Raw genomic sequence first — 25,792 nt, 5'->3', positions numbered from 1 at the left:
AAGACATTTCTTCTTTGTCTGTAGTTATGCGGATTTAGTTATTTCTCAGTATATTATTTTATTGCTCTGGACAGTATTTTTTACCTTCCGTAAGGGAAGGCTACATTTTAGGGATGGGATGTCACTTTTTAACACAACGGACTAGGGGGAGGGTAACGTTTTATGTCACAGACTGCCCCTCCCCCTGTAATTACTGAATGCTCACTTATTACTATACAGGGAGACGATGGTTTCTCACCAGGAATCATATCTGAGTTGGTCTCCGATGTAGATAGATACAGACAATTGCTCATCATTTTATTATCCCACCATCTTTATGTTTGTCACGAGTACATGGCGTCATAGACGTAAACTCCTATACACTGATGACGTTAGAATGCCCCTCCGATCCAGCAACTTTATAAATTGTAAATTGTAATGTCAAATGTAATTTCTTTGTCATTCGTATAATTGTGGGGTTTTTTTAAAAAAAAGTAAATGTAAAAATGAAACATTATTTTCGTAACTCATCATTTTACTCTTCTGTGCATTGTACTGGGTAACCTCGACCCTCGACGCAACCTTTTGTTGACCCGTCACATCAAAGTACAGTTACTGTGGTAGTACCACTGTGAGTACGTGTACTGGCACTATCTCGTATACGTCATTGGGAGAACTTTCAGATTTCTGTACCATTTGTCGCCACCGTTCACTTCCGACAACTCGCAATCATGGCGATTAAATACATCCTTTTACTCGTCTTCCTCTCAAGTGTATCGATAACAGTGTCTTCTGCTCGACCGAACCGTGTAGGAGATGCAAATGGTGGCACACCATGTGCAGGTAAGTGGATGGATGGGTGGGTGGGTTGAAAATTTCGACCAACACTTTATATGTAGTGATATCGAGAATACCCATTATTTCAGACCACTATAGTCGTTATGTACCAAACTGGTCTCTGCTATCTAATCCCGAAAGTGTTTTTGATTTTTTTTAACCGTGATAGTAAACTGTGAGAGTATTTTCAACCTAAAAATTATCTCTTCGTTTGTTTTTGTTTCAAATTTCTGGCGAGACAAATTAAATTGTACTGAAAATGTGATTTAATCTATGAAAGATCAAGAAAGTAGAGTACATAGTACTTTTATTAGATTACTGATGGCTGGGTGTGAATTAAACTACATGTACTTACAAAGTTAGACCTTCCCCTTGTCTTGATTTGACCCGTACTGATAAAATGTGGCAGCGGTGGGGTCTGTCAGCTGAGGAATATGTGTGTGACACTGATGCCAGGGATGGGATGCCAAAATCACTTGAATGGTGCATAATTAGGCAATGCAATGAGTCAAAGTAAAATGTGATGATTTCCTAATTCCGTTTTTTTTTAATGTGACCCACCCCTAATTCCCCGACCCTTGGCCATCGTTAATTACTGAAGGCTCCCTAAGCATGAATTATTTTAAACTGTATCACGTAGAATGCACTAATCAATGGTACTTTGCTCAGATGTCAAATCGATTTGTTTTTTATGTACATATTAGGTCATGACCGGTCATGGTAAATTAATATGTCGCGCATTTCGTTCACAATTAATTCAAAATGGTGATTCTCCTCCGACAAATTTATTGAATCTTTTTTTTTCATCGATATGATCGAGAATTAAAGTTACAGAGGACACCGTTTGAGATGAAGAACTTTTACCATAATTACATGTATGTATATATGGAGAGCTGATATGAACTATTATGTGACTTACGTGTATGAATGGAGAGTTGGACTTAGTCTAGCATTTCGAATAATACGTGACTTACGTGTATGAATGGAGAGTTGGTCTTAGTCTAGCATTTCGAATATTACAAGGGTCGTTCTAACCCGTCACTAATTCAGTCATATAAGATCAACATACTATTAGTTAGATTGGTAATGTATTATCAAAGTGAATATTACTTAACTAAATATGTGGAGGTCACTAAGGGGCAACAGTTCAATTGATATGAGTACTGGGGGAGTTAGACTGTAGGACACATCGTGTGGTTTAGCCCTAATCGGCATCTTACTTTATATGCTTCCATCGACGTTGCTATTAATCTTTGTTGTGGATACTAGGTCCAGCAAACGAAACAAAAACAAAAACACGGGATATGACCACTTGAAAAATTAAAAGAGTTAAAATTCAAACAATAGAATGTTATTTGGATTTTAACAATTAATTTTCCAGTGTGTCTGGAGTCCGTCAAAATGTAAATCACGTGGTATAGCCTAATAACACAATATGGCGTAATAATAATATAAACCTAAATGCGCTTCGACACAAGACAATGAGAGTTTTTACACACGCAAATCCCCCCCCCCCCCGGCGTACTGCCGGAGGTGAGTTACACTACAAATTCTCCCTCGACGTACTACCGGAGGTGAGTTACGTTTGTGTAACTCACCTCCGGTAGTACGTCGAGGGGGGGGGGGTTTGCGTGTGTACGGCTTACTCTGTTAGTAGTTTAACTCACATCAAGCCATCGGTAATTTTATCAAAAGTGTGTACTCTAGTTTCTTGCTCTTTCTTAGATTTAGTCATAGTTTCAGTAAAAGCAGTTTTACTGTACACAGTTCTATAAGACCAGTGTTAAGTAAACTGTGACCTGTCGTGTATGTTTATTCTTTCCTATGTTTCCGATTCTTGTGGTCCCCAGCCCACCTTGTATTTCGTACAAACTCGGCTTTCCTGATACGGTATATGGGTCGAATTAATCTCTCATTCTCTATCCCAATCGATTTATATATAATATTCTGAACAATCCTTTCTACTTCATCAATAAATATGTTTATGTATGACATGCGTAAACTCTACCATCTGGTTGTTGTTGTTGTTGTTGTTGTTGTTGTTGTTGTTGTGGTGGTGGTGGTGGTGGTGGTGGTGGTGGTGGTGGTGGTGTGTATGTATGTGTGTGTGTGTGTGTGTGTGTGTGTGTGTGTGTGTGTGAGTGACATAATATTCATGACATAATGTTGCAAATAGAACGATCTGACGCGTTCAGAAAGGGATGGCACATCATGACAGCGTTCTAAATGCAAACACTTTAATGTAGAGAGTATATATTGTGCAAACGAGTTAAGACAAGTGAAGAATGTTCACAAGATATACGTACTGACTCCAGAAGTTAACTAATACATTTATTTACTTTTGTTTCCTTTCAGCTTGTACATTTACCGTCAGTCTTATTGACCAACTTTCACTGGTATATCAAGAAAGTATAGACCAAGCAATGCAAAGACTCTGTTCCTATTTACCAGGTGAAAAAGTCATTTGACCAAGACAAAACTGTGATATCGGTGTTTGTATATTTTGATGTTGTGTATTTTTAAGTTCAATCCAACATTTCAAGTTCTATTTAACGCATAACACATAATAAATGTTATCCAATAAAGACTTATCAAAGTCTTCTTGACAGGAGAATTTCAACTAAAATTAAGAGAGAGAGAGAGAGAGAGAGAGAGAGAGAGAGAGAGAGAGAGAGAGAGAGAGAGAGAGAGAGAGACAGACAGACAGACAGACAGACAGACAGACAGACAGACAGACAGACAGACAGACAGACAGACAGACAGACAGACAGTCAGACAGGCAGACAGACAGACAGACAGACAGACAGATCAGAATACTTAGAAGAAACATCTTGTCAATATTCATATATGTGAGTATGTCCAAAAGGGGAAAATATTTAATGACAATTCCATGAGTTTTTGTTTGTTTCTTTGTTGTTTTTATAGGTCAGTATCAAACATCTTGTAAAGAGTTTATCATCATAGCAGGACCAATCATTATTGACTTGTAAGTATTTGTATCGTCTAGTCTAGTCTCTCTGTGTATGAGTGTGTGTGTGTGTGTGTGTGTGTGTGTGTGTGTGTGTGTGTGTGTGTGTGCGTGTGTATTTCTCCTACATTTGCAATTTGTTAATATTGTATCATTTGCCAACAGGTTAGCAAACGGTGAAAGCCCGGACGCTATATGTCATGCACTGACAGTATGCAAAACTGAACCTCCCAACCCAGCCTGTCATTTGTACCCGCAACCCCCAGGGGGACTTGAAGCTTCCATCAAGCGAAGTAAACAACGAGCTGCAAAGTTAAGACATTCGGAATTCCAGGTATGCACTAACTAGGGTATGCCGGCTTTCACCAATCATATACAGTTAAAGTAACTCTCTGTGGTCATATGCACATTGAGCAAACACAGTAATACCATGTTGTCTTTCCAATTTCCTTTTCAGGATTTGCCCAACTCAGATATTTGTGATGTTCTACCTGGTTTAAAACAGATATGTGAACTAATTGAGGGGTAAGAGGGAAAGTCAATAGTTTAATTTGTAAAACTATCACCATTATGTTGACAGATCAATTATGTCCTGTGTTACATATCCGTATACCAAAGGGCTAGTAATTTTATACAATTTCATCGCATTTTAAAAATTTCATTGCGTGTATACATATACACTCATAAAAGTGTCTCACTGGCGAGAATGCAATATTAGTAGCAGAGAATTTCAGACAAGAGCATTTTCCAAGGTAAAAGGATGTCGGTAGTTTCATGCTTCTGTTGCGATCTTCAGACGACTATTGAATTGAGGTATTGTATTGATAAGGTCTGTATGTACACGTAAAATGTCTGTAGATTCATTTACGTAACAAGGTGGTCGGGCTAAGCTACTTTTTATGGGGGGGCGGGGTGGTTCTTCTATGGTTAACGAGGTAGAATTTATTCTCGTGGTGGCATTTGGAAAACAATTCAGATCATTTGTTGAGTAATTTGCGTTTGTCTATAACACGCAAACTGTTGTGTATTGTTATAAAAATAGACACGTGCACAGTGTGATGCGTGGGATTAAAATTATATATTTCTTCTTCGTCATGTTAGACGAATGAGTGATCATGAACCGGCAGTGGATTTCGACTCAGATGGTTTCAGTACAATTGATGTAAGTGTGTTATTTAAAAAAAACACTTGGTGATGAATTCCATTTGTTTTCGAAATTCAACTATAAGTAACAATATTTTGTCTAATTATGAAATAAATCATTAAAACCACTCCAAAGCACAAACAAACACAACATATATATATATATATATATATATATATATATATATATATATATATATATATATATATATATATATATATATATATATATATATATATATATATGAATGTATATATGAAAGAATTCACATACAAACGAACACTTAGTTAAAGTCTATGTAATACAGTAAGTGTTAACTGCATGTTCAATTTTCTCAGCTCAATCTATGCAAACAGTCTGGCAATTTCAGTAAGCTTACATTTGTCAGCTTTCGTTAGTTAAACCCATTAATTTAGCTTTCATTAGTGTTGGAGTTTTATAATACAAAGAGATTGGTTCTTTTATTTCAGATTCTCCGAGGAACTTCATGGCGTGGTAAAGATTGTAACGATTTAGATGTAAACATCCATCCTGGTGCTAAGTAAGACAAAGACTTACGTCACGTGACTGTTTTCTATAAATAACAATTAGAACACTATATGTAAGCTATTCGGAGTCAAGTAAATGCATTAATACCACGTTGCCCTTGACAACCGATCAGTGTTAACACTCTGAGTATAAATGTTGGGAGGGGGGTGTTATACTCAGGAAGGTGGATATCCATGGTGTCGAGCTGATGTAAAGGGGAGTAAACGACTAGTACTCATACACTTCAATACGATAAATATTCATATTCAGAATAAGGAGTGGAATGCTGTCGCTAGGTGAATGTCTAGAGTGAAATTGTTATAATGAATTAGACTAGAGTGTACCAATTAAATTATCTCACGTTTTTTTCCTCGTATTTAGGCCAGTTGACTGGGACCGATATGATGATTCAAACTGCAATGGTATTTATGTAAGTTAGCCTTTGAATAAAAATGTTAGACTAAGTATTGAATACTCACGTGGATGTAAAATTTAAGGGAATCGAAGATTCTACCAATTCTCACATCAAATAGTGTCCAATTATATTCCATTTGTAAATTATTACTCAATCGTTATCCTTTAAAAGGGAGTAGATCCAGTAACTGGAATACCTTACGAACAAACGTTGTGCGGCGACTCAAATCCAATGGGTATTACCATATTAGGAGATTCTGCAGGAGCTCATTTCCATATCCCAGCAGAGTGGGTTACCCCAACTAAAATGAGCGTGGTAAGTAACAAACACGGTCGGTATTACCATATTAGGAGATTCAACAGGAGCGCATGGAGGTACTAACACATTTTCTGAGGTTTTCCTTCATCTGTATTTTGTCTGTCTGTTAAAAAGTGAAAAATTGCCTTCCCTGAGCATTTTGTATAAACTAACAACTGTATTTCTGAGGTTTTTAAAAAAATAAGTCTAAAGATAAAGAATTCGTTTTTTTGCGGGTTTTTTTTCTTCAGGAAATGTTCATCAACGTGACCTTTATTGGTGGAAATGAACTTGATTGGCCGTCAACGTCGAGCATAACAGGTTGGTAGATGTGCAGTATCCATCTATTTTCATGTTGGATGTTTATGTTCCAACTACCAAGGTGGGACTATGTTATTATTGTGGTCATGATAGGTGAATTGTTAGAGTGGCCGGCTTGGAATCTGCAGGTTGCAGGTTCGAGTCCCGTCGTTGCCGTTTGTTCCTGAATGGCAAGTCCTTGGGCAAGATTTGAACCACGATTGTCAACCCAGCTGAAGAATTACTAAAGGCTGCCCTGGACTGTATGCTCCCTAGGGAGTTGAGGAAGTATAAACGGACCGCTGTGCCACTATAGATCCGTGCCAGGGCCAAAAAATGTAAAAGCGTTCTATACAAACCAACATTATTATTAATATTACATATTTTTGGAGAATGTCTAGATCTGTGTTCAAAGACGAAACTGTTTTTGTTCATAGTGAGATAAAGCGCGTGTGCTCTGTCAATGCCTGACAATGTTTGTGTAATTCGTAAAATAATAATGTTGAGTGAGATGTAAAAAAAAAACCATCACGTCTTCTAATTGAAACTCTATAGTCACTTTGATTTGATAGTGTGTCACGCCAGACAATGACATTCTGTTTCTGGTTAACTAAGGCTGGCTGCTATTGTAAACTTAGATTGTTATTCATTTTCTTTTCAGGATTTCAAAATCTAACATGGCCTGTCATCCAGTAAGGAAACGTTTTAATATACCCTTTTTGCATTTTTATGTATACTAACTAAAGATGTTACTACACTAGCCCTGTATATAATGAATGCATTGGTCAATGTATTAGAATGTTAAAATATTGATACCTATCGGAATGACGTGATCATTTCCCTATCATCTCAAATACACCACTTATTACGTCATCATAACTGAATTTATTGTTCCATATGGACTACAAATTATAAGACTGGTTAAATATTGAGTGTTTTATTTCCAATGCTTGTTGAATGTACACACAATACCGAGAAAGCGTGATATGACAAGTTTGAACCAGGTTTTGTTCTTCCCTGTAACAGTGGTCGGACTGACTCGATTTACCAACGACTGCGAAACAGAAATCTATGCAACCACCGTGATTATCAGAACATTGCTGTAAATGGTGAGTAAATGGAGTGGGACAAAACCGGGAAGGTTTCTTGGTTGCCTTAGCTATTGATAATAGAATACGATGATTTTCTTTTCGAAGGTACGGCTTGACAGGAAATGTTATCTTTTAAAATTGTGTAACTGATCACTATTTTCAAATCAATGGTGTAATACCTGTAATGTAACGCTTATAATCATTGTTTTCAGACAAGTACGCTGTTCATTTATGACACCACACACCTCAGACACAAATATTTATGTTTTCACAGGTGGAGCAGCGGACAACATGAACTCGACTATAGTCAGAAGGTATTGCGCTGTCACGGTTGTGTTGTGTTGTGTTGTGTTGTGTTGTGTTGTGTTGTGTTGTGTTGTGTTGTGCTGTGCTGTGGTGTGCTGTGCTGTGCTGTGTTGTGCTGTGTTGTGTTGTGTTGTGTTGTGTTGTGTTGTGTTGTGCTGTGCTGTGCTGTGCTGTGTTGTGCTGTGTTGTGCTGTGCTGTGCTACGTTGTGTTGCGTTGCGTTGTGTGTTGTCTTGTCTTGTCTTTTCATCTGCTGTTGCTCAGTATGAATACTGTTTTTGTTTGTTGTGGGTTTTTTTTCGAAAATTCTTGTCGCTGTCATGTTGGCAATGTGGTCCTAGTCAGTAAACGGACCCGCGGTGTTCCCATAAGAATGATAAGAAATTATCGTTCGTGTTTCATTAGTTTAAAAGAAAATCATTGTAGACGTTGCAGGAACGGCCATGTGAGAATGTAAATAAGTCACGCGTGCATCAGTATTCAATTTGTGAAAGTGGGGATTTGAACCGATCTAAAACTGCACCCCTGGGTTGGGTTTTAGTCTAGACGTGCTTTTTGATAGTGATTTCCTTGAGACAATGCTCTGGACACGAGCCGGGAATAAAGGCACCCGAATACTTAGATGATGCGTCAGATATAGTTTCCAAAACCTTTTCCCGGAGAAAGGTATAGTCTTGTTTTTCTTCGGTGGCCAGGCATTCTGGAAAAACATTTTTGGTTCAGCTTTCTTTCATAACTTTCCAAATTTTCATACTTTTTCACAGTTTGATTTATAAAGCATATCTTCAGATTTTTTTTGAAGGAATATGGTGTTATGGCATTGTTTCGAAAATAAGCACACGACTGGCCTGTACTGATGTGACAGCCTGGCGTTAAACTGTGTGTTGTTTGGGTCTGGATGTGCAGACTGAAGAAATATCCTGTAATTGTCCAAGCTTGCGGAATGCAAGCAAAAGAAAGAAGATTTCAAATAATCCTAGAAAACACATCAGGGTTAATGTTATAGAAACCTACGGTAGGACAAGTTTTGTTGAGTTTCTGATAGTTTGCACTGACTTGTTTCCTTTCAGTTTGTCTCGTAACCAAGGGAACGACTATCCTCTGCTCGCCATCTATTCGTTAGTTGCCAATGACGTTTGCAATGGGTAAGATGGTTTATCATACTGTGAGATATTTTTGACGTACAAGGTGAAGTTACATCTAAATGATATACTCTGGCTTCGATTAACACGTCATCTTCCAAATATGGTAGAGTAGGTGATGTCACATCATGAAAGTCAAAAGTTTTTTTTTTTTTGCATTTACCACATTCTACTAGGAAGTGATGAATATCGTCATGTGATCATCTTGCAATACCGTCAACATTCATATCTAGTAGAGCATTTGAAAGATTTTGAAAGAACGTCACGATACAACATAATTCGACCAAGCTGCCGAATTTGCCTGTCACAAGCCGTGCCAAAACTACCTAGTTTGTTTTCAGTGAAGCTGTTACTATACTCTGTGTGTGTGTGTGTCCCTCTCTCTGTGTATGTGTCTGTGTCTGTGTCTGTGTCTGTGTCTGTGTCTGTGTCTGTGTCTGTGTCTGTGTCTGTGTCTGTGCCTGTGTCTGTGTCTGTGTCTGTGTCTGTGTCTGTGTCTGTGTCTGTGTCTGTGTGTAATGTGATATGTGTAGTACACTAGCTACGGCACAATTTACACCAGGGAGTGGAAAATTCGCCATAAGCTGATAGTTTTAGCACAGCTTGGGACAGGCAAACACGACAAGTTGGTAGAATTGTGTTGCAATTTTCACTCATGTACATTGTCTTTTCTGCTGGTTAGTGATATATCACCATCTTCATCTTCAAATTCTCTCGTTTCAGACATCCCGATACGATAGCTCACATGACGACACCTGAAAAAATGCGAGCTAATATTCTCGATACGTTGAAGTATTTGGTTAGTGATCTACACGTACAAATCATTCAGAAAATTAACTTCAGAATCATAGCTGCTTTATACGTTATCTGTTGTCAATTTTTCCAAAACGTCATAAAAGAATGAAAAGTTACAATTGAAGCCAGTAAAGTAGCAACAAATCGTTGTCTGATCGAACAAAAATCTTACTAACGTTGCTGCTCTTCATCATCGTCTTACTCGACAATGTCTTTATATTCTTCTCAACACTGCTAAATCGCACCACCTGCACTGACATGCACTCGCTGTAACTGGAACAATTTTTTGGGAAATGTTTTGTTAGATATAATGCCTTTATCGTTATAACGTAGACCATGCAGAATATTAAATGACCTGTTTGTTTGTTTGTTTGTTTATTTGTTTGTTTGTTTGTTTGTTTGTTTGTAAACATATTTGTGTAGCAGTATACATAGTACTGTGCAATATATTGGGTCCGCACCCAAACATCAAGCCCCCCCCCCATAAGTCATGATTAAACTTATTTCTATGCTCCTTATAGATAAAATAGACCTCTATTTGACATGCACAATGTCGAATTACTGGTATTTAACAATTTTCAGTGAATATATTGTTGTTTTTCTGATAAACAATAATACCCTGGTTACAGCTAGTGCATGTTAAAAGGTTTACAGTGTTACAATGACGAACATAACGGTAGCTCGCGCAGAGAAAATGTAGTAATGTTGGTAATTTTTTTGTAACTCCAGATGATAAAATGTAAGCTAGAATTTGCGCCGAGTCAGAGTCGACGATTTGTTCCTTCTCAACTGTTTTCCACTGTAGATGTAAGCTGTGAATCTGTCTGAAAGTTTGCAGCACGTTTTATATTTTGACAAATAATGACTTTGCACCAGAGGTGAGGCTGGGTTGACTTTCCAAAACATGTGACCTAAAAATTGTAGAGACAACGAATAGAACCCACTCAATGATTACGACAATTTCTCTAATTTCAAGTGTCGAGAATTGATTAAAAATTTACAACATGTTGCTAGGATACAGTTTTGCCTAAAGGAAGCAACATCATCATGACGGGTTTGGTTGATGGAGGGGCCTTATGGAAATACCTACATAACAGATATCACCCAGTAGGCGAATTGCGTCATGATGTCACCTACGAGGATTTATACGAATACTTGATTTGTTTACAAATCGCACCATGTAATGGTTGGATGTCGTCTAATGAAACGCTCAGAAACCTGACGTCAGAGGTGAGAGGTCAGCGAAGGCGTAAGTCAGATTTTCAAGTTAAACATTTTGCCAGCTTAATGTTGCATCGAGAGGTCATTGAAGAACATCCACAAAGTACGAAGTACATGCACTGTAACAAAGTATTGTTATCAAAGTTGTAGTTGTTCTAACACTGCTTGTCTTGGGATAAAAAGTTATACTCTTTCATGTTCCTGAACGATTCAAATTTTGAAAAAAAAGTGTCAATTTTTCTTGATTTCTTCTTTTCACAGAGAGCAATGAATTTGTCCAAGGTCATACAAGATATCGCCAAGACATCTTCTTATGAAAACTACAATGTCTACTACACGGACTATAATTTCCAACGTGGTATGAACTCATATCTATCTATCTATCTATCTATCTATCTATCTATCTATCTATCTATCTATCTATCTATCTATCTATCTATCTATCTATCTATCTATCTATCTATCTATCTATCTATCTATCTATCTATCTATCTATCTATCTATCTATCTATCTATCTATCTATCTATCTATCTATCTATCTATCTATCTATCTATCTATCTATCTATCTATCTATCTGTCTGTCTGTCTATCTATCTATCTATTATCTATCTATCTATCTATCTATCTATCTATCTATCAATGTAGATGTGAGTCTATCTATCTATCTATATATCTATCTATCTACATATCTATCTATCTATCTATCTATCTATCTATCTATCTATCTATCTATCTATCTATCTATCTATCTATCCATCCATCCAACCATCCATCCATCCATCCATCCATCCATCCATCTATCTATCTATCTAGCTAGCTAGCTAGCTACCTACCTACCTACTTATACCTACCTGCCTGTCTGTTCGATGTATCTCCCTATGGCCTCTCTCTAATCTATGTCATCATTTTAACCTATTCTGTTCATATTCAACAGTGATCGATAAATGGGTCGCTGAGGGCGGTCATCCATGGGAACTTTTTGAGCCCGTAGATGGGATCCATCCAAATCAGGTAAACGTTCGGTAATGACTATGGAGTCGTAGTGATATTCGTTTAGTGGTCAGTTTGGAATATACAAATTGTCAGTTCGAGCCTTGTCGCTGCCATTCTTTCTAAATGGTCAAAGTTGTTGTACAAGATTGACCCACGATTTCGACCTAATATGATGGAGGTTGCTATGTGAAGGATTTAGTCATATTTGTGCTTAGACAGGCAGTGTGTTCGATACATAGCCTTAGAAGACGTCAGGTTCTCCTTGGCAGGTGACCAAGATAGTTAACTTTGAAGAAAAGAGCATACCTATATGCTATAGCGATTGACCACATTCACAGGCGATTCCCTATGGAATTGTTCATAAGAATGTCCCCGTTTCTTTTCTTCTTTTTTTTAAAACAAACAATGTATAGGCATGTCCGCAACATCAACAACGTCACATGATCAGCGCACATGATAATGAAAATATTATTGAAATCTTTATTAATAACACTTTCTCCACTATTACTCTTGTTCATTTACGAGGTGAGCTCGTTTATAAACAAACTGGAAAGAACTCAGTCTCAAGCTACTTGCGCTGTGAATCGCGTATGAAACAGAACATTATTTCATCTGTGCGAACAGTCATCAACATCATGATCTACGACTTGTATTTGGTGTTACGTATATATGGGCAGTACCAAGTCCGCCCTTTTAACATAAGTTTGAAATCTAATTAAATTCTTAGATTTAGTCATATTTTCAATACGAGCAGTTTTGCTGAACAAAGTCACGTGTTGTATTTTTTATTTAGTAATTAGACAAGTTTGGGTTAAACCTGTGACCGGTGTTCTTTCTTATTTCTCCGATCTTTGTCCCCATCCCATCCTGCCTTCGTGACAGGCAGCAAATATGGTCTCCCTGGTCTAGGAGACGTAGACGTATACGTAATGTGGCTCTGTGCCATGGGTAATTGAGGGTGGGAATACACTATTGCATGTAAAAACTTCTTTTATTTCAATTATAATATTAATGATTCAACTTAATAGCGTTTAATATTTGTCTATATCTATTTTTTCCTTCGCAGTTTTCACAACCTTTAGTTACTCAGTATCTATGGTCTACAATGATGGAACAGTACCCTGAAGTCCTCGGCAAAGAAAATCCAAACAACGCAAAAATTCGAAAGTTATTCGGCGACCAAGGTGGCTACTAGTATACTATAATATAACTTACAGAGTTTAAAGCAGGTCTTATTTTCTTTGCATCATCGTTTTTGTGTATTGTGTTTTTGAACGTGAAAATAACTGCATGTACAATTCTGTTTATATTCTAATACATATGCCGTATGAATAAACGATGAAATACCACATTGCAGAGTGACAATTGTATGTTATATGCATATACTATGAATGAGTACACTGTTATCCTACTCAGTTAGCTATCAGGTGAACATCTTATGTTTGCAATAATCAAATTATATATATTCGATAGAATAATAATGTATTTCTCAATTTGCAATTGTGACTTGGAACTTTGATATTGTCAAAGTGTTCTGTCCTGTCGTGCATAAGTGTGTCGTTCCTGATAAGCCAACTTATACTACTCTATATCAATAGTCTTGGACACTCACTAGTCTTGCTTTTTATCTTATTTGCCTAACTCGTTGAGTGATCCAAACATACTCACACGTTTTCAGCGATTCTACCACCATTTAGCCGATTTTTATCATTACACTCGTACACGTTTAATATGCTATAATTTTCCGCATTCGTCCCTGTCACGACCCGTGCAAATTGTTTATTCTTAGGCCATATTCTCGCAAGCCAGAGGGCATATTTCTGACGGTGCCGTAAAAGAGGCTGTGGTTTACGACGATGCCTTAGATAAGCTAAAGTGGAAATAAACTCGTATGCTCCGTACTGTAGTTTGAAATTCCCGTATTTGTATGACCTTGGACAAATTCATTGCTCTCTGTGAAAAGAAGAAATCAAGAAAAATTGACATATTTTTTTTCAAAATTTGAATCGTTCAGGAACATGAAAGAGTATAACTTTTTATCCCAAGACAAAGAGTGTTAGAACAACTACAACTTTGATAACAATACTTCGTACTATGTGGATGTTCTTCAATGACCTCTCGATGCAACATTAAGCTGGCAAATCATTGCATGATCAAGATCCGTAGTAGACAGATCAAAACGTCGTATTCGCTTCTAATTTGCCATTTCAAAGTGACCATATCACTGTCCTATTCTCTAAGCCATATTAGGAAAGCTAGGCAATCTTTATTGATCAATGTTCGTTAAACCTGAAACCACTAACATATACAGTATGTGTCTTAGATTAACACGTTTTACATACAGATATGCTAATGTACCACAGCACAGTAAAGTATTGCTGCTGGAGGTCTTTCTTTCTGACCCGGAAAAGTTTGGGCTTTTTGTTTGTTTGTTTGTTTGTTTGTTTGTTTGTTTGTTTGTTTGGGGGCGAGCTTTGTATTTGATAACGTGGGTTTTTTTTGGATTATGCAAAGATAAAGATACAATTATTTTCATTCATTAAAATTTTACATTTGTATTCGGAAACTTTTCTTAAGTTATCAATTTCATTTGTTTTGTTTTGTTTTGTTTTGTTTTGTTTTGTTTTGTTTTGTTTTGTTTTGTTTTGTTTTGTTTTGTTTTGTTTTGTTTTGTTTTGTTTTGTTTTGTTTTGTTTTTGTTTTTACAAAGCTTCAACTATTTATATCCCTGGCAAATTTTGGCAGCATTAATCTTATTTAAAACAGGCTTCATCATGAAGTCAAAAAGTTTGAAATATAGAAAAAATGAGTTTTAAACCTTTGGTTGTCTTTATTTTTAAACCAAATTTCTGTAGTAAAGTCAACATACATTTTGTATTTTGTTTCCTGGTTGTTACTGGAATGCTATCTGCTTTCCACCCAGCCTCCCCAACATGATAATGTCTCACTTTATAGAACCATTATAGGAAACACTCCTATAAAACAATAAATAGGTTAAAATGTATATGTACCACTGTGGAATCAGTACCTGCTTCACGTTTGGAAAATTTCAGAACATACCATCTCGTGAGTAGTACTATGAACGTCATACAGTGATTAACCTTTTGTTTGCTACATGTATATAAAAAAAAGTGCACCAGGCTTAGAAATGTTTAAACACTAGTCTTGGGATTAAGACAGTAAAAAGTGAAATTTTCTAGTGATGAAAATATCTAAGTGTACAGAATTTTAGAATTACAAACCCACGATGTATTTGTCACACTGCTAACAGGTATACTGGTGCGCATCTCGTTGATCACATTCATTGTAAGTTATGCTTGCAATGTGTCAGGGGATGTCCATGATTAAACCAAAGGTGAATGCATGTGTCATTGTATGGATACACGGAAGTAAAACAAACCCCTAGCCTGAATATACCAGACTAGTTGTGGTCATTCTCACAAGACAGAACACATTATTTTTCCGCTGATATAACGAAATACTCGGACGTCGGACGGTGTCATAAAGAGATCTAGAGTTTTACGACGATAGGTTGTGATATGTTGGATATCCGACGCGACGTGTGTGTATTCCAGCTGTCGTTACGTCACCAAGTTTCGAATCGATTACAGACAATATTTGCATGCTTAGTTGATTGGGGACATACGTGTATGCCACTGGAAGTACACCTGCACGTGGTTTTCTTAAAAGTTATATAAACTACATTTAAGGTAAGTGTCCTCGTAGCTACATGTAATTGTCGTGTATATAGATGTTACGTTGGTGTTCATATTACCCAGTTACCCATGTCACACACAGACACTACATATTACCTATGTAATAGACCCCAACAATAAGCACAACACAACACGGAAAGCTTGCATACGGACTCAGACTACTAAAAAAATTAGTGGTCTGAGATACGGAGTAAGTCGTTGAAGGTCATGTCAGTAACCTAGACCCATGCATCCTCTGCAAGCAGGACTAGGAAAGCGCTAGTGTCCACACTAAATCTAGCAATACAGTTGAAGAGTAGTCCTTTTCACAGTATTGAACACTTCGCAATAGAAGTCACGCAGTGATTGTATTAATAACAGCCAGCGTATGCTACATGTAGGAATGTTTTCTTTTATTTCCGTCTCAAACTTAAGTGTTGTGTTTTTCATACTTCCGTGTCGTCACATGTCAATGGTGACATATATGTGTGTCCCGACTGAGTCAAACATGCACAAATAGAACGTTACTGATTGGTTGGTCAGCATACTGAACAAAAACAAAGAACGGTAATGTGACCAAAATCACCTGGATTAAAAGTCAAACTTCGCATGCGCCTAATCTAAAATTTAGATCTGATACACGAGAAGTGAGGCGTTTATTCTGGGTCTAAAGTAGTTAGAGTTGGTATTATGTAATAAGTAATACTGATAATAGGCTAAAACCCCGATTTGCATTATTGACTATATATTGACATTGTTCTTTATTCATAGCCAAAGATTTATACGTAAACGACTTTCTAAAGCTAGCGCTTTTGTTGTAATTGTTTGTTTGTTTGTTTGTTTGTTTGTTTACTTGTTGTATTGTACAACCATGTACGGGCCATGGACACGACTAGTTCTGCTGAACTATTTTCATGGTCCCCATTAGATAACACATGTATATTTCCTTTTGTCCAATTTGTTTGAAGATGTAATGTATTATTTATTTATTTATTTATTGTTTTGTTTTTTTTGTTATCTGATGAAATAAATTTCAATTCAATTCAATTCAATTCAATTAACACTGAAGTTAAGCACTTTCTCGATTTCTGATTTGCTACACTCATTTATAGCATTCATATCAAGTGTAAAAGTATACTCTTTCAATTGCTAAAAGCCCAGTATGTGGTCTTTCTATTTGTAGTCAATTTGTAAACAGCCTGTTTTTGCAAATGAACAGCAGTCTGGTTACAGTGATTGATATAATCACAGCCATGATTATATTTAGCTCTAGATCTCTAGGCAATGTTTTGTATGTTTTATACAGATTGACACCACATATTGGGCTGACGAATAAAGCACTGATAAGGAAAAGAATTGAAATAGTATACTTGATATGGATGCTATAAACGATTATTGGTAAATCATGCCAACGTTTTACTTGCGTGTAACGAGTTATATGTTGTATTGTGCTGTTTTGTGTTTATTGTGTTGTGTTTACTGTGCAGTGCTGTGTTGCATTGTACTGTCTGTGCTGTGTTGTGTTGTGCTCTGCTGTGTTGTAGTTTGTCATTCTTTGTTGTCTTGTCTTGTGCCGTGGTATGTCATGCCATGTTGTATTTTTTTACAGTACTGTTTGTTTTATATCGCTTAAGTATAGGTGCTTTTTATGATTTTTTTTGTGTGATTTTCCCTTGTGCACGTAGTTCTTTGGAGACCTTATCAACGGAGTTACTGACTACGAGATTGGATGGACACATATATACACATGTAATGCATGTCCACGTGACACAGTTCTGAATGTTCGTTGAACTCACAGTTGGCACTCTTTGGACCTCGGTACGACACTATCAAGTAACACAGCTTGCCAAATCACATGACACATGGCGTGTTTTAAAAGGTGGACATTTGTGTCAAGAATACAGAATGACTTTTGACTCGTCTAAAAGAAATGACAGTAAACATACAAGAAGCTTTCAACAACAACAATGATAAACACAATAGAAGGCAAATGTGAATTGAAAATACGAGCAAACTTTATTATCAACAGGTGGTTATTGATTGATGCAAAGGGTCATTTGCGTGCTTGTGTGTGTTCATCTATGTACACATTGAGGACATACCTTTGATGTCTTCTATATAGATATGACAAGCAGGTCAAACATTTGGTTGGCAACAAGTCCCTGGATACTTTAGTGTGAACTGAACTTCCCTTGTTTTTAGCAAGATCGAACCGAACTTTAGAACAGCTGTTGACCCGCCACTTATGGGTATAGCCTAGCCGCTGCGAATATATAACATCGTGCATGACACCTAGCCTGGAGACTTTACCAAGCTTCGTAATTCACTTCAGAACACTCGCAACGATGGAGTATAAATACATCCTTTTACTCGTCTTCCTGTCAAGTGTATCGATAACAGTGTCTTCTGCTAGACCGAACCGTGTAGGAGATGCGAACGGTGGCACCGACTGTGCAGGTAAGTGGGCGGGTCCCGGGTAAGCTAATTACAGTATAATGTACAGCGTTGTGTCTGAAAAATAACCACTTGCGTTTGAAAAGTATTTATGTCTTCAGTGTAATAATGACATTATCACATTTTGCTCGATATACTGTTCCGTGTTGTTGTTGTTGTTGTTATTGTTGTTATTGTTTTCAGACAAAGACAACAAAAGTTTATATTCAGTGTTTTACAGAATTCAAATCTTACATGGTTTGAATCAATCATAGTTCGACAAATTAAGATTGATATTGACATTCATATTATAACCGGATTATATCGTACAAATCCAAGCAAAAGAGATGACGCTAGTTGATCTTCGGTCTGTCCGTCGTAATAATTTTCATATCATATCACATCAAATCAACGCAACCACTTTTTTGGGGGGAGGGGGGGGGGCTTAAACATCTTAAAATCAAATCGACATTTCCAAATCCAACATAATAAGTAATACATCGATATGGTCCGTTGTATGGGTTTACTATAAATATAAAAATATTTTCACCCTTCATCGTCCTTATATGGGGAATCATTACCACCAAACTACCAGTAACTTCAAAGCTACAGAAGTCAAAACACAAAGTAAAACACACGGCGGGGAAAATATTCAAACGCTGCTTACTTTTGTTACTCGTGAAATTGATCTTTTTTATGATGGTATTATTAAAGATCACCAAGCACTTCTTTGGATTTTAATGCACAGAGGAACGTAACATTATTTTACACACATTACAATATCTGTATTTTGTCATGATTTCGATACATTTACTCAAATAAAGTGAAACCCGGGAAAAAAAGTGTAACATAATATTTAGAATAATAAGGTGTAGTGAACACTAGAAGTGGAATATTTCCATAACTTCTAAAATGCGTAAAAATATTATATTTTATACATTAAAACAGAACAGGAAACAGCACTGGATAGTAGCAACCGAATAGCTCACAGGACCAACTTTCCGTCACGTGATCGGTGTATTTTTAGTTACACTACAGGGACTCTGACCAATTCAATTTTCCATGTGACTAATTTAGTTCAGTAATATCTTATCATGTTATCATTACTTCTCGTTCATGTTGGCGTGATTTGCAATTAGGGGGCGGATCTCTGACCATAGAAAGGAAATGCACGAAATAGATACAGATTATTACAGCATTGTGGCTGCTTTGGGTTGTGAATGACAATTGTATTGACTTGGTAGACGATTTTTACTGCGTTGTTTGACTGTAAAGGTAATTGTATCACCATGGAGTACAGATTCGTAACCATTTTCGTTCTTCTCATAATTCCTGTCGTTTTCATGTCGTCATCACCAGTTGGAAGGGGTGCTAACGGAGGCACTGACTGTGCAGGTTTGTGAATTTTAAGTGGCCAATTCAAAGCGAAATATTGTATGACACTTGTTGTTGTTGTTGTTGTTGTTGTTGTTGTTGTTGTTGTTGTTGGTGGTGGTGGTGGTGGTGGTGGTGGTGGTGGTGGTGGTGGTGGTGATGATGATGATGATGATGATGATGATGATGATGATGATGATGATGATGATGATGATGATGATGATGATGATGATGATGATGATGACGACGACGATGATGATGATGATGATGATGATGATGATGATTTCCTAGTATTGCGGCGCTTTCTAGTTGGTTTTGATTTCACAAAATACCAATTACATGGAAAACAAGGTGATTTTGTTTGTATACGCTTCATTCAGACGAGATATAGCAACATGACTGGTATATAAATAACGGGTTTAAGATTAAAAGCGGATCTGCATTTGTATTTTACCGTTTTACCAGTAAGTACGGAGTAGAATGCAGAAGTGTGTTTCTACACGGACAAATTGATGTCAATTTTTTTTTCGACTGGACTGTGGGTGTATTGTTAGTACATATAAAACGTATAGCACTTGAGAACGGTTATTTGGATAGTTGAATATATTGTGAAATTATCAGTCGATGTATCAACTTGACCGGCCCTCTAGCTATGTTTGAGTCGAATCACTTAGAGAATATACAGTATCAGCTTCAATCTCCAGTATTTTGAATGGCGCAAAGGTTGTTTTAATTTGTCAAATATTAATCCCCCTAAAATCGGATGATAGGAAACATTGTTTAGATTTGTAATGACATCACAGTAAATGGTATCTCCGTCGATCGCTTGGACCTATTGGGGAGTCACTGGACTCAGGGCACCGATCAATAAACACGAGTACGATGTTCACAAAATAGAGAAAGATAATGAACAAATGGCATCAGTAAACATATGAACGATGTATAAAATGACATTTTTAAGTTTGGCATTGATTGCACGCCATAGATATACGTATTTATGAAATTGATTGAATATCAAGAGTAGAGAGTGGATTGTTTAGTCCACTGGCCATCTATTTTATTTGAGGTGCGTTTGAATGTTGTACCAAACCACGGTATAGCAGTAAGTATAGGTACTCGTCGCTGTATTTTCATTTATTATTGCCAATCGTAATTATGTTACAATGAAAAATATGATATTACCATATTTCAACCGGAAATCCGTTTCAAACAACATATTAGTATTGGTGGAGATTTATTTTTAAAGTTGTACAATTGTTGAACTAAGATATGTTTACGTTTCAACCCCATCTCTTGTCATCTCACTATCAATGTGCTGTATTTATATGACCGCGATGACCAGCAACAGCAACAACAACAACAACAACAACAACAACAACAACAACCCCACATGTGAAATATGTTAAACCAATGCAGGTACATTACTTTATAAAACGTCTTCAAAATCTTTACCATTTCACATTCTCTGTTTACCATTACTTAGTTATGGTAACTCAAATAAGACTATAACCGTAAAGTACATTGTAGTAATCTAATTCTAGATATAACTTCCTTGTAGGAAGGTATTCAAGGACATGAACCAGGAACTAATGTAAGAATGTAATCTATAACATTTTCACTTGATATATTTACTGTTGTCAGGCGTATTCCGCTAAGCTTTAATCAGAAACTATACTGATTAGTAAGCCATGGCCACACGCCATACAAACAAATCATGTTCTATGTGTTGTTATATATCACCTTGTCTACCAAACTAAAATCTAGTATTTTTACCCCGCTTAATCGTAATAATAATGATGTTATGTATTAATGTATGTGAACGACTGGAACGTAAGATCAGATACGTATGTAGAAGATCATAGAATATCTATGAAGGGCTAAACTTAACATATTTTTTTCAGCATGTACACTTATAGTCAGTATTGTCGACCAACTCTCATTGGTATATCAAGAAAGTATAGACCAATCAATGCAAAGACTCTGTTCCTATTTACCAGGTGAGAAAATACTCTAAGTTCAATTTAATAGAATTTAAAAAGGAAAGAAAGGCGATATACCAGTAAGTGTTTACGTGTTGTATTCGAACAGTGTTTGATGCTTTCCAACATTTCAAGTTTCATATTATGAAGTTCGTCTTCGCCAAAATTACGTAGACATGCGCACCTGCCAATACTCTATCTAAGTCGTCAATTGTCGTCAGAAGAATCGAACTCAATGATAGCGTACTTACAGCAACTTTTTTTGTTGGTGGTGATTTTGACTCTGGGCTTTCAACATAACCTAGTATAGGAAACCCTAAACTTCTCTGTATTCTATAAATGTTGAGATCGCGAATTGAAGCGTGGCTGGATTATGTGGCCGTCATACCTTATCGACAGTAGTTGGAAAATATAAGGATGTTTCATTATGGAATATACATAGCCATCAAATAGCACAGAGTTACAGACTGTACCCCTTTAATAGCACAGAGTTACAGACTGTACCCCTTTAATAGCACAGAGTTATAGGCTGTACCCCTTTAATATCACAGAGTTATAATTACAGACTGTACCCCTTTAATATATCAAAGAGTCATCGTTTGTATCACATTTCACTCTTCCCTGTGTATGTTTTAGGTCAGTATCAAGCATCTTGTAAACAGTTCATCATCATAGCAGGACCAATAATTATTGACTTGTAAGTACATTTATTTGTATTACCTTCAGATACATGTTTGTTTTACTAACAGAAACCGAACAAATGTAACAAGGCACATTGTGAGTGAGTGAGTGTACATGTGTGTGACTGTGTCTGTCTGTGTGTGTGTGTGTGTCCGTGTGAACATATCATTTGTCCCCATTCTTATTCTGTGAATTGACTTTTAATCGACAGGTTAGCAAACGGTGAAAGTCCAGACGCTATATGTCATGCGCTGACATTCTGTAAAACTGAACCTCCTAACCCAGCCTGTCATTTGTATCCGGCACCCCCAGGTGGACTTGAAGCTTCCATCAAGCGTAGTAAACTACGAGCTGCAAAGTATGATTTCAGGGTGAGTAACTATTAAGATAATTCCGACTATAATTAAATAGAAAAGAGGTAAGAAAGAAAAACAATTTTATGCTATCAAGTTTCATCAATGAAATTAGTGACACGTATATTGTTCTCTACCAATGGTTGAAGTTATTTCTCGTAATGGTAACAAATCATGGACCAATCGATTTCTGGTTTTCTTCTCTTTTCAGGATTTAGTCAGCTCAGATATTTGTGATATACTTCCTGGTTTGAAACAGATTTGTGAAATTATTGAAGGGTAAGACAAAGTTGTAATATTGTTTTTATTATGATCTTTATGACTAAAGACTAATACTTTGTCTGGTCAATATACAAAATATATTAATTTCGAATCAACATTATACATACTTCATTTTTGATATGAAAAAGTCACATGGTGTGATTCATTATATATTTTCAATTCGTCCTGTCAGGAAACTAAACGATCATGAACCAGCGGTGGATTTCGATTCAGATGGCTTCAGTACAATTGATGTAAGTTGTCATGGATTTTCATAATTTATTTCAAGTTATTAGTAATTCATTTAACTTTCTCCCATCGTTTTGTCTTCACCGTTGACAAACTGGCAAAATGTTTCATTTTTCTCTAAAACCTCCAGTTCTTTCGTAAATGTCAGTATTTGAAGTGGACTACACATTGTATACTATTAATAGGCAGTAAAATTGGCTAGATCCTACAATGTCATTTAGAGAAGTGACGAAAACTTGTTAAATTTATACCTGTATTGACACTATTTAAAACAGTGTGTGTGTGTGTGTGTGTGTGTGTGTGTGAGTGTGTGTGTGTAAATTAGTTTACAATCATATTCCCAAATATTTAGAGAAGTAGTGTATATATATCTTTTGATAAGAAGCACTTGAATGTCTGCAAACATTATAGATTGTAAGATGCGTCGTGTCGTTCCACCCTCATCGGCCTCCTCTTGACCTATGTGTGAGGACGCCTCGTCACGGCGTACCTTACAAACTACAAATATTACTGATTGCTATGTGTACATGTATATGAATTGGCCTACGCACCTGTTATTTTATTTGATCTTCACCGATTGACTACATACACTCTCAGTTCTGTGTCAAAGGTCAGCTACTTCCTGTAAGCTATAATTTGTCACTCGGTGCACATATTTACAACATATATTGGGTTGCTTTTTTATTTCAGATTCTCCGAGGAACTTCATGGCGTGGTAAAGATTGTAACGATTTAGATGCAAACATCCATCCTGGTGCTAAGTAAGACATACATTTTGAAACTCCATATTAGATTTTGCGATTTTTCATATTTTCGAAATTCACAAACTGAGGTAGACATTTCTGCCTACACTTGGCATGAATTGTACCTTATCCCCTTGTCCTCTATACTAACTACGATAATGGATTGAGTTATCAAACTCCGTAGTAAACTTAATAGATTTGATTTGATTTAATTTGATTTAATTTGATTTGATCTGTGTACAGTCTGATATTTCGTATTTCTTTATTTCTTTATTTGCTTTTTCTTTGTACTGTGTAGACCAATTGACTGGGACCGATACGAAGACTCCAACTGTAATGGTATTTATGTAAGTTAGCATTCATTGAGAATATTTATATTCAATATGTGTCTTGAACAATTCCAATGGAGGTATAAGCATGATAAGCTTATCACGTTAAATAGTCCATTTGAAATAGAAATCAAGTTATCCTATCCTGACATGCAAGATTTGTAGTCAATGAACTGACACACCACAAACAAACAAACAGACAGACAGACAGACAGACAGACAGACAGACAGACAGACAGACAGACAGACAGACAGACAGACAGACGGACGGACGGACGGACGGACGGACGGACGGACGGACGGACGGACGGACGGACAGACAGACAGACAGACAGACAGACAGACAGACAGACAGACAGACAGACAGACAGACAGACAGACAGACAGACAGACAGACAGACAGACAGACAGACAATCAATCAACACGAAAAACACATTGATGTATAAACAGTCGATATACTGATGTTATATCTCATATCTGCAGGGTATGGATCCAGTAACGGGAGTACCCTACGAACAAACGTTGTGCGGCGACTCAAACCCAGTCGGTATCACCATATTAGGAGATTCTGCGGGAGCTCATTTCCATATTCCAGCAGAGTGGGTTACCCCAACTAAAATGAGCGTGGTAAGCTAGCTTATGTCTCGCTGGTAACATTTCTTGGTATTTTGTTGTGACTTTAAACACACGGAAAAATTAAATTACGGAACATTGGAGGTTATGTATGTTTTTAATACTTCAATAATAGTTTGCATTTCGAGTAGAATTATCACTCACTTTTGTCGATTGATAGATTTAAATAGTAAGTGTTTTGGCTTTTTGCAGGAAATGTTCATCAACGTGACGTTTATTGCTGGAAATGAACTTGATTGGCCATCAATGTCGAGCACAACAGGTGGGTTGATTTTGAGAAACTAAAACATCCATCTAATACAGTGAGCATATTATGGAAGTGGGATGGTCCTTTCACGCTAGTTTGAAATCTTTATCTTTATCTCTGTGCAAAGATAAGCTTGTTCACGTGAAATCCCGAAATTTGTTTCCATTCATCAGAATTAAATAACAGACAAGTTCTGATTTTCCGATTGCATTAGAAAATTGGTACGTGTACCATTCGAAAATATCAAAACTCAAACACATGTAAAGATACATCATCTGATTGTTTTGTATTTTATTTCATTTGTTTCAGGTTTCCAGAATTTGACTTGGCCTGTCGTACAGTAAGAAAACAGACATTATAGTATTATTCTGTTTGAGAAGTTCAACTGTGATCGTCAGCTAGTTGTAAAGTCAACGAAAATGTCACGTGATAAAATTATAATATTTTGTGTCTGTATTTGAAAAATTGAAAGAAATTTTGAAATGACGTGATGTCATAACAAACACTTTATATTTTATATCAGATCACTATGGTAACTACACCTTCGATATTTACGTAATCTGGTCTAAATCTCAATTATCAGCATAGTTTGATTTATGTAGGTATCGCGTATATTCAACCTAGAACATATGGATAAGACCAGAATAAATAAAAAAGTGTCAAATCACAGAAGTTACGAAAGACTGCGTTGTCGCCATGGAGACAGTCCTCACAGCAGTCTTCTCGTACACGACTGTGTCGTCTGTTGATTAGAATAGAAGGAGAGAGAGAAAACGACAAAAATATAGCACAGTTTT

At 36.6% G+C, this 25,792-nt stretch overlaps 2 protein-coding genes across 2 annotated transcripts in view; both read left to right on the top strand.

Annotated features, from left to right (window-relative positions):
• The first annotated feature begins 710 nt into the window (after positions 1-710).
• Positions 711-13,285, top strand: LOC144437820 (acyloxyacyl hydrolase-like). The gene is made up of 19 exons (XM_078126847.1): positions 711-822; positions 3,172-3,267; positions 3,742-3,802; positions 3,950-4,118; positions 4,242-4,309; positions 4,886-4,946; positions 5,399-5,469; positions 5,838-5,886; positions 6,043-6,186; positions 6,420-6,489; positions 7,130-7,160; positions 7,495-7,577; positions 7,834-7,873; positions 8,935-9,009; positions 9,730-9,805; positions 10,816-11,031; positions 11,284-11,380; positions 11,959-12,035; positions 13,084-13,285. The coding sequence occupies exons 1-19, from the start codon at positions 711-713 to the stop codon at positions 13,210-13,212; spliced, it is 1,725 nt and encodes a 574-aa protein (XP_077982973.1). The 3' UTR covers positions 13,213-13,285.
• Positions 13,286-18,057: 4,772 nt separating this feature from the next.
• Positions 18,058-25,792, top strand: part of LOC144438216 (acyloxyacyl hydrolase-like) — a 12,469-nt gene continuing 4,734 nt past the window's right edge. Inside the window, exons 1-11 of the mRNA XM_078127257.1 lie at positions 18,058-18,169; positions 21,421-21,516; positions 22,135-22,195; positions 22,391-22,550; positions 22,744-22,811; positions 22,987-23,047; positions 23,733-23,803; positions 24,084-24,132; positions 24,599-24,742; positions 24,941-25,010; positions 25,305-25,335. Of these exons, the coding sequence (XP_077983383.1) occupies positions 18,058-18,169; positions 21,421-21,516; positions 22,135-22,195; positions 22,391-22,550; positions 22,744-22,811; positions 22,987-23,047; positions 23,733-23,803; positions 24,084-24,132; positions 24,599-24,742; positions 24,941-25,010; positions 25,305-25,335 (923 nt within the window). The remainder of the gene's footprint in view (positions 18,170-21,420; positions 21,517-22,134; positions 22,196-22,390; positions 22,551-22,743; positions 22,812-22,986; positions 23,048-23,732; positions 23,804-24,083; positions 24,133-24,598; positions 24,743-24,940; positions 25,011-25,304; positions 25,336-25,792) is intronic.

This window comes from Glandiceps talaboti, chromosome 7 (genome assembly GCF_964340395.1).
Source record: "Glandiceps talaboti chromosome 7, keGlaTala1.1, whole genome shotgun sequence".
In the NCBI taxonomy this organism is placed as follows: Eukaryota; Metazoa; Hemichordata; class Enteropneusta; family Spengelidae; genus Glandiceps; species Glandiceps talaboti.
Note: the sequence above shows the minus strand (reverse complement) of the source record. Positions and strands in the feature narration are given on the sequence as shown.